Here is a 15,666-nt window from a genome sequence, read left to right on the forward strand (position 1 = left end):
GGAATTCAGATGTAATAATTGATTTTGAGGAAATATGAATTCATCTCTTTGTTATGCTCCTTATTTAGCTGGTGGCTGTTGAAATTTTATGTAACCTGTGTCACATGTCTCTGTTTTAAAATGTGCACCGTTAGTAATAGTAGCTGATTCAGGGATGCAGTGAGGACTAATGATGTAATGACTCTCTTATGTTTCAACTTTTAGCTGGCTACAGGCAAGTCCATAATCTTCTGCACATTTATTACTAGTAGGTAGAGTTCTAATTACTAACTTGTGAACCTCTTTGAAATAAAGTGCTGTAAAATATTTTATAAGCTATATGCTATAATTCTATAATAGTGGCTGAGATTTCAAATATTGTCAAATTAGAGAACTATATAGATTTTATAAGTTTTTATGCTATGGAATACTACTGTTAAAAAAATATGTTCCAAAGTTATATTTATAAGCCTTGTTACCAGGGGCAGTTTACTTGACATTCTTGTTGCTCACTTTTTTTCATATATAAAGTGAAGATAATCATAACACTTAACCTTATAAAGTTGTTAGTAATGAGGTAACTTATGTGAAATGTATAAGAACCTGGTACATAGTAAGCACTCATCAAGTATTATGTTTGCCATTAGTGTTGCTAGTAGTATTAATAAGAAAATGCAGTAGGGTGACAACGTAGGACATATAATTGATCCAAAAATAGTTTAAATCATGAAAAAAATATAATTTAGATTCCACAATATACCTGATGTGATCACCCTTTATCTCAAGGCACACTCAGTTCTTGGAGCTGGGAGTCCTATTTGGTATTTAACAAATAGTTTGAAATGTTGATGGTCTAGAATAAGCTTCATTTGATTTCATGCCTACATTTTTTAAATTGGAGAAGTATAACATTTGTTTGCTCATCTGGTCAGATACAGAACATGAGTATCAATTTCAGCCTCAGCACAGGCTGGAGTGAACATGGTACTGGATACTAGGAAAGTCAAAGGCAATCTCTCTGTCTGTGAATGGCTGCTACTGTACATCACAATTAGTATCACTCCTACTCTGAAATTCTGGTCTGATCAATCTTTTATCTTGTTCCTTCATATGTTCCTTTCATCCATCTCCCTCCTCCTGTCTTCCTTTTTCCCCATCTCACTCCAGACTTTCTATCATCCTTACTTTCTTCCTCCTGATCCTTTCCTCTTCTTTCCACGAACATTTATTGAGCACATACAAAGGGCAGAACACATTGCCCAGTAGTGCTCCCAGTCTTCAGGGAGTGTATCACTTGATGGTGGTCGTGATGACTGTGCTTAGTGGTGGGCTGAAGGGGAGGGGCTTGGATTTCATCTTATGGGCAGTGAGGATCTATGGTAATTTCTTGACTAAGGGTGAGATAAAAGGGATGGTCCTAAAAATGAATCTTTTTGGATACAAATGAAGGATGAATTGCAGGGAGAAGAGGTTGAAGATGGTGGGACCATTCAGGAGACTCTTTGTGTCTTATTTTGTATTCATGATTCCAGTAATGTTGCTCTAAGGTGAGAAAGACCCTAGTGAGTTTAGAGACAACAATATTGTTGATAATACGAGCAATACAAGGAACGTTTTGAAGAAGAAGAGTCAAAACTTGGTGACCAGATACAAATAGGGAAGGGAGGATAGGACAAGCCCAGTGGTGGTGTACAGTTTAGTGTCAGTATGGTATTTGGAAGTTATTGCTCACATTAGCAGAAATAGGGAAACTGGGAATAGGAAAAGAAAATTAACTCATTTTTATGTATTTTGAATATGAGGTGCCAGTATGGCATTCAAACTTTTGGATGGCTAATTATGAATATCTAATTTTATTATTGTTTGACAAACTTATTAGGAGTTTATGTTCTTATAGATTATTAACTTAATTTCCTTGAGTTCTAGAATACACTATGCTGTTTTAAAGGTTATATTTGCTGATATAATTTTAAGTATTTTATGTTCTAGTAAGCAGATTATCATTGTTGCATGATGTTTGTGATGTGGTGGTTTAGTCTAAATTAGTTTTGGGTTATAATACACTTGTTATTAATAAGAGACAAAACATTGTTTTAACATTTGAATCAATGGAACATAGACTAGCATCGTATACAAATGATGTAATTGAATTGGCAAATGATCTTTGAATAATGCCCATTTATTTAGGGTATTTGGAAAGGTCACTTAATCATCATTTGTTATACCGCTTAAGTATAAATATCAGAAAAAGGTAATGAGATAAAATGTTTAGCCTATAAAATAATTATAGATACTGATTTTAAAAACAATACTGTAATTAAAAAAAAACAGTAAAGCCAATTCATTGTAATTGTTTAAAGGGCACTGAGATGTTAAAGAGAGAATTTAAGAGTTTTTCAGTCACACCTATCCATACAGCCAGCTAAAGGTTGAGGCATGTGCTTCTACGTCTTTTTGGCTTATTACATAAATTTTTAAGAATATATATCTGTGTATTTTTTAAAGTTAATTTTTACAAAAATGAGATTGGACTATATGTATTATTCTGCCACTTACACTTTTTATTTGAAAACATATCATAAACATCCTTCCTGATCAAAACAAATAGACTTAATTCTTTTTTTTCACAGCTGCATAACATTCCATCGTTGAATTATTCCTGTGTTAAGGATTGTTGGTTTTAAAAGTTTTATATTGAATATCTTAGTTTTTTTAGTTGCCAAAGCCGTTCATCTTGCAAAATCGAATCAAAACAATAGTGAAAAAACTTTCCCCCTAGTATTCATACTGTATATTTCATTTTCTGGTCTTGCAACTTTAGCATTACCAAAACAATACTGTATGATAGGGTTGAGAGCTGTCATACTGTTTCAACAGCAGTTAGTTTTGTAAATTACTATTTGCTAATAACTTGTGAATAATATAATACAAGTTATGGATATATGAACCAATATGAAATATAGGACTTGGACCACAACCTGTATATGGCCACATAATTCTGCTCTCACCCACCCTTCTATTTCATCCACCTGCCTCCCCTCACCTAAGGCATCATTCTATATAGATGTATATCTATATACATCTATATGTATTTCTTAAAGTATATATTTTTATATCATTTTTAAGCTACATAAAAGTATGGTGTATTTAATTTTTTTCACGTTTGTCACTTATGGTGACAAGATTCACTCATACTGTTGTGTGTTGAAGTATGAAATCAGATTTCCTTTAAGTCATTCAATGATTTTGACAGAGTCCTGTAGAATATTCTTATCAGTATTTCCTTTGCTATAGACATTAAACTCTTGAGATCTGTATTGATCACATTGTATTTGTTGTTCGGTTTTCTTTCTTTTCTTCCTTTAACCTTCATTGTCGAGCAGTATGTTTTAGGGGTTAAAACCACTGACCCTGCAGCCAGACCCCCGGGATTTGACCCTTAGATTATTAGTTATTAGTTATTAGTTAACATATGGCTGGATTTTATTAACCCAATTCTATAAAGCTTTTGTTTTTTGGTAGGCAAATTTAAACTACCTTTATTATGATAGGAACTATTTCGTTGCTTTTATTCATTTTCATTTTCAGCTCCATCAGTTATTAATTGCATGAGACATAGACATGCCCTGGTAACCCACCATTTAACGTAGTTTCTGTGATTTTGGACTATTTTCAGTACCTCGTAAGTGGAATCATACAGGAGTTATATTTTTGTGGCTGGCTCATTTCAGTTAGCATAATATCCCCAAGGTTCATCCATGTCAGAGCATATGCCAATTTCCTTTTTTTTTTTTAAGGCTGAATAATCCATTTTATACACAGACCACATTTCACTTATGCATTTGTCTATCATGGATATTTGGGTTGCCTCCACCTTTTGGCTGTTGTGAATAATGCTGCGGTGAACACTTACGAGCAAATATTTCAAGATGCTGCTTTTAATTCTTTTGGATATACACTGAGAAGTAGAATTGTGGATCATATGGTAGTTCTATGTGTAATTTTTTGAGGTACCTTGCTACTGTTTTTCCATAGTGGTTGCACCATTTTATAATCCTACCAATAGTTCACAAAAGATCTAGTTCCTCCACAGCCTTGCCAACACTTACTATTTTCTGTTTTTTTTTTTAAATAGTAGCCATCCTAATGTGTGTGAAATGATATCTCACTGTAGTTTTGATTTGCGTTTTTCTAATGATAAGTGATGTTGAACATTTTTTTATATGCTTGTGGTCCGTTTTTATATTTCTTTGGTAAAATGTCTATTCGAGTCCTTTGCCCCTTAAAAAAAATCAGGTTATTTTTGTTGAGTTGTAAGAGTTTATATATATATATATATATTTTTTTTTTTCTGGGTATTACTTCCTTAACTCTTTATCAGACATAGTTTGCAAATATTTTCTCTCATTCAACAGATTGCATTTTCACTCCGTTGATTGTGTTCCTTAATACACATACGTTTTGAAGTTTGTAGTCACATTTGTCTGTTTCTTGTCTTCACTGACTGTGCTTTGGTGTCACATCCAGATCATCATTGCTAAATCCACTGTCGTGAAGCTTTTCCTCTATTTCCTTTAGGAGTCTCACAGTTTTAGGTCTCTCTTTTAGACCTGAATCCACTTTGACTTAATTTTTATGTATGATGTAAGATAATGGTCCAGTTTCATTCTTTTGCGCATGGAGATATCGAGATGAAAATGTGAACGTTCTATTACTATGAATAGATAATGCTGTATAATCCTTTTAAATAATTTCTTTTTGTCCTTTTATTTCCCATCGGAAGCAGACGTGTAAGTATTAAATATTTTCGGCTCTTCTATTCTCATGCAGTATTTTTAGTCGCATCCAATGTAATGACTCTGCATTATTACCTTCTCTTCCTCCCCCTCAGAAAGTCAAACAAAGAAAACCACTTTGCCTTTTCATAACTACAGCAACATGAATGAAGACCTTTCCGTAAAGGAAGAAGTGGCTTTAGGATACTCTTCAAAAAATACATCATTGGAAGATGAAAGAAGTCAGTTACATTCCAGGAAGAAACGTTTTTTATCATATCCAAGATACGTGGAAGTTATGGCCACAGCTGACACTAAAATGGTCCATCACCACGGGCAGAATTTGCAGCACTACGTACTAACTCTAATGTCGATCGTAAGTAAGCTTAACAGGTCCTTTCTATTTCCTAAAGTGTTTAATGTAGTTTTTTGTCACATGTAATTAAAATGTTTTCCCAAACTTTAGACGCAAGCGAATGGTTTATATTTAAGCCAAAAAAGATTTCACTGAAGTTTAGTTGAAATAGATGTGTATAGCAAGTATCCCATTCTGTTACTTGGACAACTTTCTGAAAACTCTGAAATCTTTGAAACAAACCACTTGGAGAACATGCTTGAATCTTTACTTCATCACATGAAGGGCTTCTGCCCCCTAGTGACGGGGAAGATCCTAGTAGTAGAACTGATCTTTTGTCCTTTGAATCTGAATTTGTAAAGCTTACCTTATTTCTGCACAGCAGTGGGCGGGATACTAACTTCACTTCTGCTGCGTTCACCAGATCAAATTGGGACACGTGATATTTTAAGTTATCAAGGTGTTTATGGGGATAAAAGGATAGCCTGTTACGAATAGAGCTACTTTAGCGAGTTTGGGATACTAGGATCACTGTAGCTCTGAGAGCTTTTGATGTGATGTTAATATCTCTGCTGAGCAGTGGTGGTGCCTGTATCCTTAGGACAGAATTCTAGCGCGGGTGAAGACGCGCAACTCCGTGCCAGTGGGAGCACTCTATGTCCTGTACGTACATGTATATACGCACGCATAGCTACGTACACCTTCTGTCTGGAGCATTCCTGAATTTAGGCCTGCTTTTTTGAAGTAATTACTAAAAGTGTCCCCTTTCGAGGTACTTTTAAGAGTCCCTTGGCTCACAAGTATCTTGGTTTAGTTGGTGAATTTTGTGATCCCCTGTTTATACACACTTTGGGTATTGGAACATGTATCTCATGGCTCAACGTGTCTCTGTTCACAGGTAGGGAATTCAGGCCTTCTTGATTGAAAAGGCTTGACCAGGACACATGTATAAGCTATTATAAATTTCCCTCAATAAGAACTCTCCAGTTAAGTTCACTATGACTTAACAGAGCCTAAGACCTTGTTATTTTCCTTACATGTAACATTTTATCTTAGATTCTTATGATTATAAATGCTAAGAGTGCATGGTCCCAGTTGCCTAAACTTAGTATCTGGTACTAGTTAGTGAAAGAATGAGTAAATAAGTGACTAAAGTAAAGCTTTTTTTTTCCAGAACGAATGACATTGTAACAGACAAAAAAACCCCAGATGATCCAATATGAGTTTCTGAAATCGGTATAATATAGGCATGTTTCGTTTACTTGAATTGGATTTTTTAAATGACAACAGAGCTATACGTGCAGATTTATCCTGATGACTTTTTAACTTCTGAATCTGAAGTAATTATCTAGATGTATAATTATCTAGATGTGAGTGTGGCATGCTCTTTATGAAGGAATTCTAATGAGAACATTGACATGGAAGATGTCAATTGATGTAGGAAATTATGTCAATTATGTGGAGTGATGTGGGATAAACTTGGCAATTTTAAATGGTTAAAGGAGATATTCATTAAGAAAATTGGGGAAGGGATAGAGATACTGAAGGAAACTATTAGATTTTGTAAATGCAACAGATTTTGAAGCATGTTAAGAGACAACTCTGCTATCAGTGCTTTGGGAAGACTAGGAGAAATAAAGGAACACAAGAGTAGCTTTCCAAGAGTCATTTTGGAATAGCAACAGACTGTTTGGTGATGAGACCACCGTCAGGAAAGTTCTGTTATCTGCATTTTACATAAAAGTCGATATAACCACTGTGAAGAAGATATTGTGATGTCCTGAATAGATAGATAACTGCAGTTGTCCATGGGAGTTTTAAAGCCAGAATTTCATCAAGGACAAAGCAGATCTTTTGACTTAAGGGAAAGTAAATCTACTTCTGAGATTGCTTGAAACTGAAGACCAGTGCATGGAGATATCATCTGCTGGAGTTTTAGTCCCTCTAGGAGAGCTGACTTCAGTTAAGAGGAGAGGTTTGGAGATGCAGTCAGCTGGTTTGTGTTCAGCTTTCATTCACAGGGAGATACTGCAGCAGGTTGAGGAATGGGGTGCATTCCAAATATTGATGAGGGGAGAGGACAATTTTAGGAAGGTAAGTCCCTCTTTTGAGGTAGTTTGGGTTTTATGCATGCTTTCTTTCCTCTTCCGAGATGGAATTCCAGATGACTTCTAAGCGACCTGGGATTTTTGCTCTCTCCTTTCTCTTTCACTGAATGTTTAAATGAGGATACAAGAAAGTCAGCAGACTTTACGTTTCTGTACATGTATCGTGACTTTATTAGTGAAAAACAGTGGTCATAGCTATATTTGTAGATATGAACAGTGTTAAAGGTGAAAGGAAACTTGGAGAAAGAGCCGATAGACCCTTGCCTGGGACGTTCTTAGTTTCAGTATTAAAAGTCTTATGTCCCTGGAAACTGCAGTCCTGAGCAAAATGGGGCAGTTGGTCACCCTGCATAGAGATTGTCAAATCTAGTCCAACTTGTTTTATCTCCACTTGTGAAGTTCCATTTCCAAAATTGCTCTAAACTAAGAGGAATGCTGTCTTCCCATAAATGTCCCCAGATGTTTCCAGTTCAAGTTGTGCATATTTTGTCCTAATTTTTAAAAAGGCATTAACTGCACTTATTCAAACACACACTTGGGATAGTGGTAATGTTTTTTGGTCACAGTAATTTGGGAAAAGGACAAGAAAATGTGATTTGGACTTGGAATATGATGGAGATCCATTTAAAGAAAAGTTCAAAGTGATGAAAGTTTTTGTGTTGAGCTTCAGATATAATGGGTGAAGTTGCTAAAAGCTTTCAGCAGTGAGCAGATGGATTATATACATAATTTAGAGAGAGGATTATCTACCCTTACGCATCCTGTACAATATAAACAATTATGCTATCTTCTCAAACTTTTTCTTGGCTTTCAACAATTTAACAACGTCTAAGTGCAGTGATATAGAAATAATGTGTGTGATTTAATTCTCTTTTTAGAGTGCCTTACTCATATTGTAAAAATAGCTTAGTGATCTCTATGCAAAGTGTTTCTAGAAATAACATTAAAATTAGCTGGGAAGAACACATTTGTGGTGTATAGTACGTCTAATGAAAAAAGTGTGTGTTAAATGAGCAGAGATGTTCAATTATTTGCTATTCAATCCAAAGCTTTTATCCTTAGAGAATTTGAGTGACGTTATCAGGTTCAAATGTCATTTTACATGCATAATGAAACTACCAAAGTATATATAAACGGGGGAAATTACTTTCTTTGACAGATTTATTTTGATATTCAGTGACTTACTGTTTAATAAAGCTTGAAAATACTTTGTCAGAAACCTCCATACTCTATTGTGTTTACAAAGGTCTGACTTGATTGTATTCACCTTGTTATAGAATTAATAATGTAAATTTAATGAGTGTCATTTGATTCTCAGGAATTAGCCCTCTTTATTAAAACAGGTTGTTATTAGAGGCATTTATCAACTAGAAACCCTCACATGCATTACATTGACTTAATATCATTGCTTTCAATTCTTTGAGTTGCTTTTACTGATTTTAGTTAGGATAGGGAAATTTTTCGACTAAAATAAAAACTAATGATTTACTTTCCTACTTTGTTTAACCATTTATGTTACCTTTTCCTTCAACTCAGTGCTCTGCTTGTTCTTAATTCTTTGCACATATTTACTTTGTATATATGTGGAATGTCATTTTCTAACTTGAAAACAGAAAAAAAATCTTTCTGAGAAGAGTAGTGATCTTTGTAGACAAAAATATGTTCACTTTATTAAAGTCAGTTTTTTATAGATGACTTTGAAAGTGAAGGTGGTCATAAGGTGCAAAATTCCAGTTGTAAGATAAATTACTCCTGGGAATGTCATGTGCAGCATGGTGACTGTGGTTAAAAATACTATATTATATATTTGAAAGTTGCTAAGAGTAGATATGAAAAGTTCTCATCATAAGAAAAAAAATTGCAACTATGTATGGTAATGGATGTTAACTAAACTTATTGGAGTGATCTTTTTGCTATATATGCAAATATCAAGTTGTTGTACACCTAAAACGAATACAATACTATATGTCAATTATAATTTAAAAAAAATAGATAAAATAATAAAATAGAAGGTGGTCTCTAAACTTGCCATGTGAGAACATTTGCTGAAGCTCTAGTTAGAAATTATTTCCAAATGGTTTATCAGTTTAATGGTGATAGAAATTTGTTTCATGCTTTGCATGAACTATATTTAGCCTGGGATTTTTCTTAAAATATTTAAACAATTCATACAATTTCTTCATCTTTTGCCAAGTAATGTTTACTATTCTATGAGACCTGCAGAGAATTATGAATTCTACGTGCCAGGGAAGCAAACACTTAAAGAATTAAAGATTGAACACACTTTAATGATATCAATAAAAGTTGTAATACGTAGAGCTCTAAAATGGACTGGTTACAGTTAATATATACAATATTACACGGCTCGATAGAACAGAAAACTACCTTAGAAATACGGTTTAGCACTTCCTAAGTGTCGTCTGTGGGGTGGGAACCTAGTTATGTGGCATCTTCCATGGAGGGGAAAGTGGACTTGGACAAGTAGTTGTGTGAAATGGTGCCTACAATGACGTGGAGATCTCTCGGAGGTTTAATAAATGTGTGTATTTGCTAGCCTAGTCAAGATTCCATCAAGATACCTGTTTAATTTTTTTTTTTAATCAACTTTTCTCAAACTGTGGAATGATTTTGTTCTTTAAAGCAAATGTTCTCACACCTCTTTCCCAACAGCATCTGGTAAGGAGTCATCTGATGACCCCAGGGCATTGTGACCAACGGTGCTCAGTGCCTCAGTGTGGTTGTGGCTACTGAGACAAAAAGCAGATAAATCCATTTCCAGAGCTGCACAGCTAACTTATAACTAGCAAGGGCTAGAACTAAAACCCAGGTCTCCCAACTGCATACGACTTCTGAAGCCGTGATCGAGAGACCAGAGCGGGACAGCGTCAGGAGCTAGGGCATGAACCACATCCGGGTTCTGAGGTATCCTGTGTACCAAGAGCTAAGTAGGAAGGACTTAAGTGTAGAATGCTGAACTTCCTTGAGATCAGAATAAGGAGTCAGAGCTGAAGCTTGACTGCCTCGGATGGAAGTCTTTCTGTTGTTTGACCAGCAGCCTAACATTCAGCGTGTTACTTCCCTTCTCTGTGCCTTAGTTTTCTTATCTGGAAAAGGGGCACAGTAGTTTCTCGCTCATAGGGTTTGTTGTGAGAATTATTAAATGAGTTAACCCATTTAAACTTCGATCACGCCTGGCACACAATAAACATTCAGTAACTGTTATTTCTACTTTTGTAGTCATGGGGAAGTAGCAAGCGTGACACCCTATGGTTATGATGATCTAATACAGGGTGGTTGTTTTAGGGAAGAGAGAAGCATGCTGTACGTGGTAGTTAGAAAAACCTTTGAAGTAGCAAGTGGGCTTTCTGGTCATTCATCTGCCTGATTCATAATTCAGCCTAATTGAATAGTCATTCAATGAAAGCGCCTCTAAATATCCAAATACAGCAAAAGGAATATGTGTATGGAGTGTCAGCACATCAACGTTAATACATAAAACAAGAGGAGGGGCATACAATTAAATGAACAAGACGACCTTCTTATAGAAACATGCCGTTTTAGTGTAAAAGCAGAATACCAATCCTGAGGGGATTTTGTGTGGGGGGGGTGTATGTGAATAATGATTTAAACTGAACCACCTGTTTTTGTATCCTTTACCCTGGAAAACTGACTTTTTTAAGGGCAGAGATCATGCTCTATTCATCTGTGTACTTAGTAAGCAACAGTGTTTGACAGGCAGTAGAGAGTCAATAAATACTGAAAGAAGTAATGAAACTGTGATGTTCTTGGATCCTGTGCTTTGAATTGGCCATCCTGTGACAACTAATTTGAAACATATGAACTAGAGCCAGCGTCATTGGTAACGTATGTCTTTTCTTTGGAAAACGTTTTCGAAGTAGTAATTAACAGCTATTGTTGATTGCTCTGAGCCAGGCTGTGATCTAAATGCTTGTTTGTGCACCATCTCATGTATTCCTTAGAGCAGCCAGGTAAGTAGGTGTCATCAAGAGGCAGTTAGAATCTGAACCTGGACCTGTTTAATTTAAAAGACTATGCTTCTCAGCCTTTCCATCTTACATCATTATTTGAATTCTCTTTTCCCTAGTGTTACTGTAGCAATATATTTAGAAACACACTGTCAGAACACTGGGGATATGCTTTAAATTCTAGCTGGTAGGTTGATCTACTTTTCAATAAAAAGGTGCCACATCTGTTTCCTTCTGAAACTGAAAATCTTCTTGTGATTATACATTTTATCCCTAATATTGTCACATCTAGATTGTCATTTGTAGTCAACGTTATTTCGGGCAACGAGTAGAGAAATTAGCCATTTAGATATTTCGCGGTGCCTGAGCTCTTTTCTCTGGAGTACTGGGAATGCACGATGGCCTGTGACAGAAGTCTTCACAGCTAGTTTTCATTTTTCAAGGAAAAGAGACTTTGGGCTGACCTCTGTGCTGTAGGCTTGTAATTTGACTTAGGGACGCATCTACTCACTACTAACCTCACACGATCAGAGGATAATGCCGAAGTCACAAATATGGGTATACTTTGTTTTCTACAGTAGATATTCATTTTCCATGCAACTTTTAAGATATGTATTCATCAATTCAGCTACAGATTTCCACAACTCCCATTTTAAAGTCAGCGGTACTGCAGTGCTAACAGACCAGCTTGAAATTGCTGGTCACCTGCCTGTCCCTGCCTTAACTGCACTTACTCTCAACTCCTCTGGGGCGACCACCACTCTTACCAAAAAATGCTAGAGCCACAGGCATCGCTGTGGGTAAAGATGGCAAACCTGTATTTGTGGCTGGGCAGCTAAAACAAGAGGAGAGATGCTGGAATGTGTATTTAAGTTCAGGCTGACCCGACAGGATCCACATTTCCAGAGATGTTTTTGGCTCTGGTTCTGGTAGTACTCCATGTGGCATTAGACATGTTATTCATTGTGTTGAAACAACCCTGGCTGATAGAGGGAGGGCACCAGTACTGGTACTTCTAGGAAACTGTAAGTCCCACAAGGTCAAGGACCACGTCCTCCTTCCCCAGCTCCGGGTCTCTACAAAGCAAGGAGCCGTTGCTGAATGTTTATTAAATAAATGAGAGAAGTAGCCCCTTCTGAAGGAATTGCTGTTTTGGTTTGGGCAGTGGTCCAAGAGATGGTGATCCCAGTTTCAGAAGCAATTTTCATTGCACAGGTGGCCCAAATCCAGAGGGTTATGCCTCTAAAGGAGAGCAAGGCAGAGGCAGTGGCCATGGAAGACAGTTCTGCTGTCTTGTGGTGCCACAAGACAAGGATATACCCCAGTGAATTCGACAGCACCTTAACTACGGGTCATTAACCAAGCCCATGCAGGGTGCCTGGTAGAGCTGAGCTCTGCAGTTTTGGAGACTGAAAGACCAGATTATGACGTATGACTTCTATGGCTCTTTATGTGATTCTGAATGATTTTGTCGGCATGGATTTTAGTAGTGCTAAATATTAAAAGTCCTATGCATATTCAGAATTGAAAATACGCATGGCAGAAACTGAGACTGAAAATCATAGCAGAAAAGGTTAGGTAACACTACCAGAAAAGAATAGGTAAAAACTTGTGTATTTATTTTTATGATATATTGTGAACACGTAAAAGGTGGATTGTGACACAGAAATGTAATGAATTTCTTTTTTCTTCTTTTTTTGTTTCTGTTTTTTTATTTTTAATTTAAAATTTTTTCCCTATTTTTCTTTTCTCTTATTTTAGTGAATTTCTTGCTGAATCATCTGTAACGGTCATTTCCAAGCTCTAACATGGACACATGTGTCCACCTCACTTGAGGATCTTGTTAAAATGCAGACTCTGGCTCACTAGTCCAGGGTGGGGCCTGGGGTTCTGCATTTCTAACTGGCTCTAGGTGATCAGTGGATGGGTCTCAGTGGCAAGATTTAGCATACTGTTTCTCAAACTTGGCTTCATATTGGAATCATTTAAAAAATGCCAGGAAAATTTAACAAGATACTGATGCCTGAGTCTCAACCCTAGAGATTCTGATTTAATTGATAAAGGATGTGGCCTGAACTTTGGGACTTGTGAAAAGCTCCCAAGGAGATTCTAATGTGCAGCTAAATTTGAGAATTGATGCTCTCAGACTGGTTTCAATTTACTTTTGAGGGAAAAATATTCATTTTAAGCATCTAATCTTACATTTTTTCCTTGCAGGTTGCAGCAATCTACAAGGACTCAAGTATTGGAAATCTTATAAACATAGTAATTGTAAAATTAGTGATAATTCACGATGAACAGGTAAGAGACAGTTCTAAAAGTAGTAAACCTAGCTGTCGTAGGCTCCTAGGAGGAATATATAGAGAGATTATGAAACTCTTATTAGAAATGAGATATTTTTAAAATGTGTGTCAAAAAACTTGATTTGAGAAGGAGGGAGTTTAACTTTTTCTGTCATGATGGAAATGACAACCAAGGAGCTAACAAAGATTAATAGACAACTAAAAATGTTAAGGTTTAAAACATTCAGGTGTTCACTTTTCCCTTCTTACTGTTGAAGAATTTAAAATTAATAGACAATTTAAAAATTTAAGGTTTAAAACATTCAGGTATTCACTTTTACCTTCTTACTGCTGAAGGATTTAATGTATGGTAAGTTTTAAGAGTTAGTTTTTTGACCCTAAATATTGGATAGTTACACTGAGAAGGTCTAATTCGATTCTGTTTTGGTTGCAATGTTTTAAGCCTTATTCCTAAAATATGTTTGTGATATGAGGGAGAGAGGATGCCATTTCTTCACACGCCTGTGAAAATGCCGTTTGATCAATTGCATTAACACTGACAAGCTTGGAAGGGAAAGAGGCCATGGATATTTTGATGTGATGTTCAAGCACTCATTTCTCGTGTGTAGGAAGGACCAGTCATCAGTTTTAACGCAGCCACCACGTTACGCAACTTCTGTTTGTGGCAGCAAACTCAGAATGTTCTTGATGATGCTCACCCGTCCCACCATGACACTGCCGTTCTTATCACCAGGTACGGCTTTAGAAACGACCCTTTCTCTCCTGCGTGGTTACCAACACTTCTTGTTACCTTAATTCTTTATCAGTACTACACAGAAGCAGTTCTGTGAATATTGTATTACAAAAGATACTATCGAATGAAAGTATTCTGTTTTCTCAGACCAGAACACTGAGTTGATTCCTTAGGAAATTAGCAGCATTAGATTGCTAAGTAACAGTTTGACCTGAACAAAAGTAATTACCTTATTATATTAGTGACAGAAAAATTACTTGGAAATTAACATAGTTACCGTACTTAGAATACGTTTTGTTCCATCCCTACTTTAAATTTGGTTTGGACTCCCTATACTTAAAAAAAACCCCAAAAAACTATCTGCTCCTTGTTTGGTGCTCGGTGCCTGTCTTAATTACTGGGCTGCATTTGCTAGGGTTTTTCTCAAATCTATTTACTTACATGGAAAACAGCTCTGCTACTATGAAATGATTATCCATTTTACAAGTACCACTACGCGTTGTTAATTCACACCTGCGTTTTAGCAACACTGATGCTACTCAAATATTTAGATCCTGGGTTTGTTGTTTGTTTTGGCTGGTTGGTTGGCCAAAGGGGAAAATCTTTTGCTTGAGGGTCAGACTCAGAAATCTTGGCTCTCTAGAACCCTGAAATGCAAACCTTTAGTCCATGTAAGAAGCTGGCATGTAGTCCACGTGCTTTATCTCTTTTCCAGATGAAAGCAGAATTGACTGAAATTTATACGCAGTAGTCTATTGTCAATCTGTGGATCTGCCCTGGGTTATAGGTAGAGGCCAAGCTGGAGATAACGAGTTAAAGATGGGAGGGAAGAAAAGGGCTGTAAGAGCAGACCACGGGGAAAGAGACTAGAGAACTGTCATATTGAATGGTTAGGGACTAAGTAATGCAGAAGCAAAAAATTTAAGCAACTCGGTAACATTTGAGAACATCATTATTTTGCAGCAGATAATTATAGCTGAAGTTCATAAAGACATTAAAACATTAAGAAAAGAGTATTTTACATGTGCTACTGCGTAAGGAAAGACAGAGAGGTGAAAAATACACTTACGAAAGCTTTTCATTGAACTTGGTTAAGCTTCAACTGTTTACAGTAATCACTTTTGTTCAGCACCCGTTGCCTATTAATAGGCAAAAATGGTGCAATACTCTAGGTTTAAACTTAATTGAGAGCTTGAAAGAACTGGAGTTTAGAAGTCAGTCTGGGGCAATAGTCTTAACGTAATTAAAGCTTCTTTATCTTTGTTTTGACTTGTTGCAAAAATATTTTCTGAAAATGCTTCAAAATCTTTTGTTTTAAGGGAAGACATTTGTGGAGCTAGAGAGAAATGTGACACACTAGGTAAGTTATTTGGTAAATTAAATACAGCTTATGGAGTCATTTATTGAGTTATTGAAAACGTTTAGAT

General features: G+C 36.2%; 1 protein-coding gene across 1 annotated transcript in view; it reads left to right on the plus strand.

Annotated features, from left to right (window-relative positions):
* Nucleotides 1–15,666, plus strand: part of ADAMTS20 (ADAM metallopeptidase with thrombospondin type 1 motif 20) — a 134,050-nt gene that overhangs the window by 27,999 nt on the left and 90,385 nt on the right. Inside the window, exons 4-7 of the mRNA XM_032493279.1 lie at nucleotides 4,871–5,130; nucleotides 13,421–13,504; nucleotides 14,115–14,239; nucleotides 15,559–15,599. Coding sequence (XP_032349170.1) covers nucleotides 4,871–5,130; nucleotides 13,421–13,504; nucleotides 14,115–14,239; nucleotides 15,559–15,599 — 510 coding nt within the window. The remainder of the gene's footprint in view (nucleotides 1–4,870; nucleotides 5,131–13,420; nucleotides 13,505–14,114; nucleotides 14,240–15,558; nucleotides 15,600–15,666) is intronic.

This window comes from Camelus ferus, chromosome 12 (genome assembly GCF_009834535.1).
Source record: "Camelus ferus isolate YT-003-E chromosome 12, BCGSAC_Cfer_1.0, whole genome shotgun sequence".
Lineage (NCBI taxonomy): Eukaryota > Metazoa > Chordata > Mammalia > Artiodactyla > Camelidae > Camelus > Camelus ferus.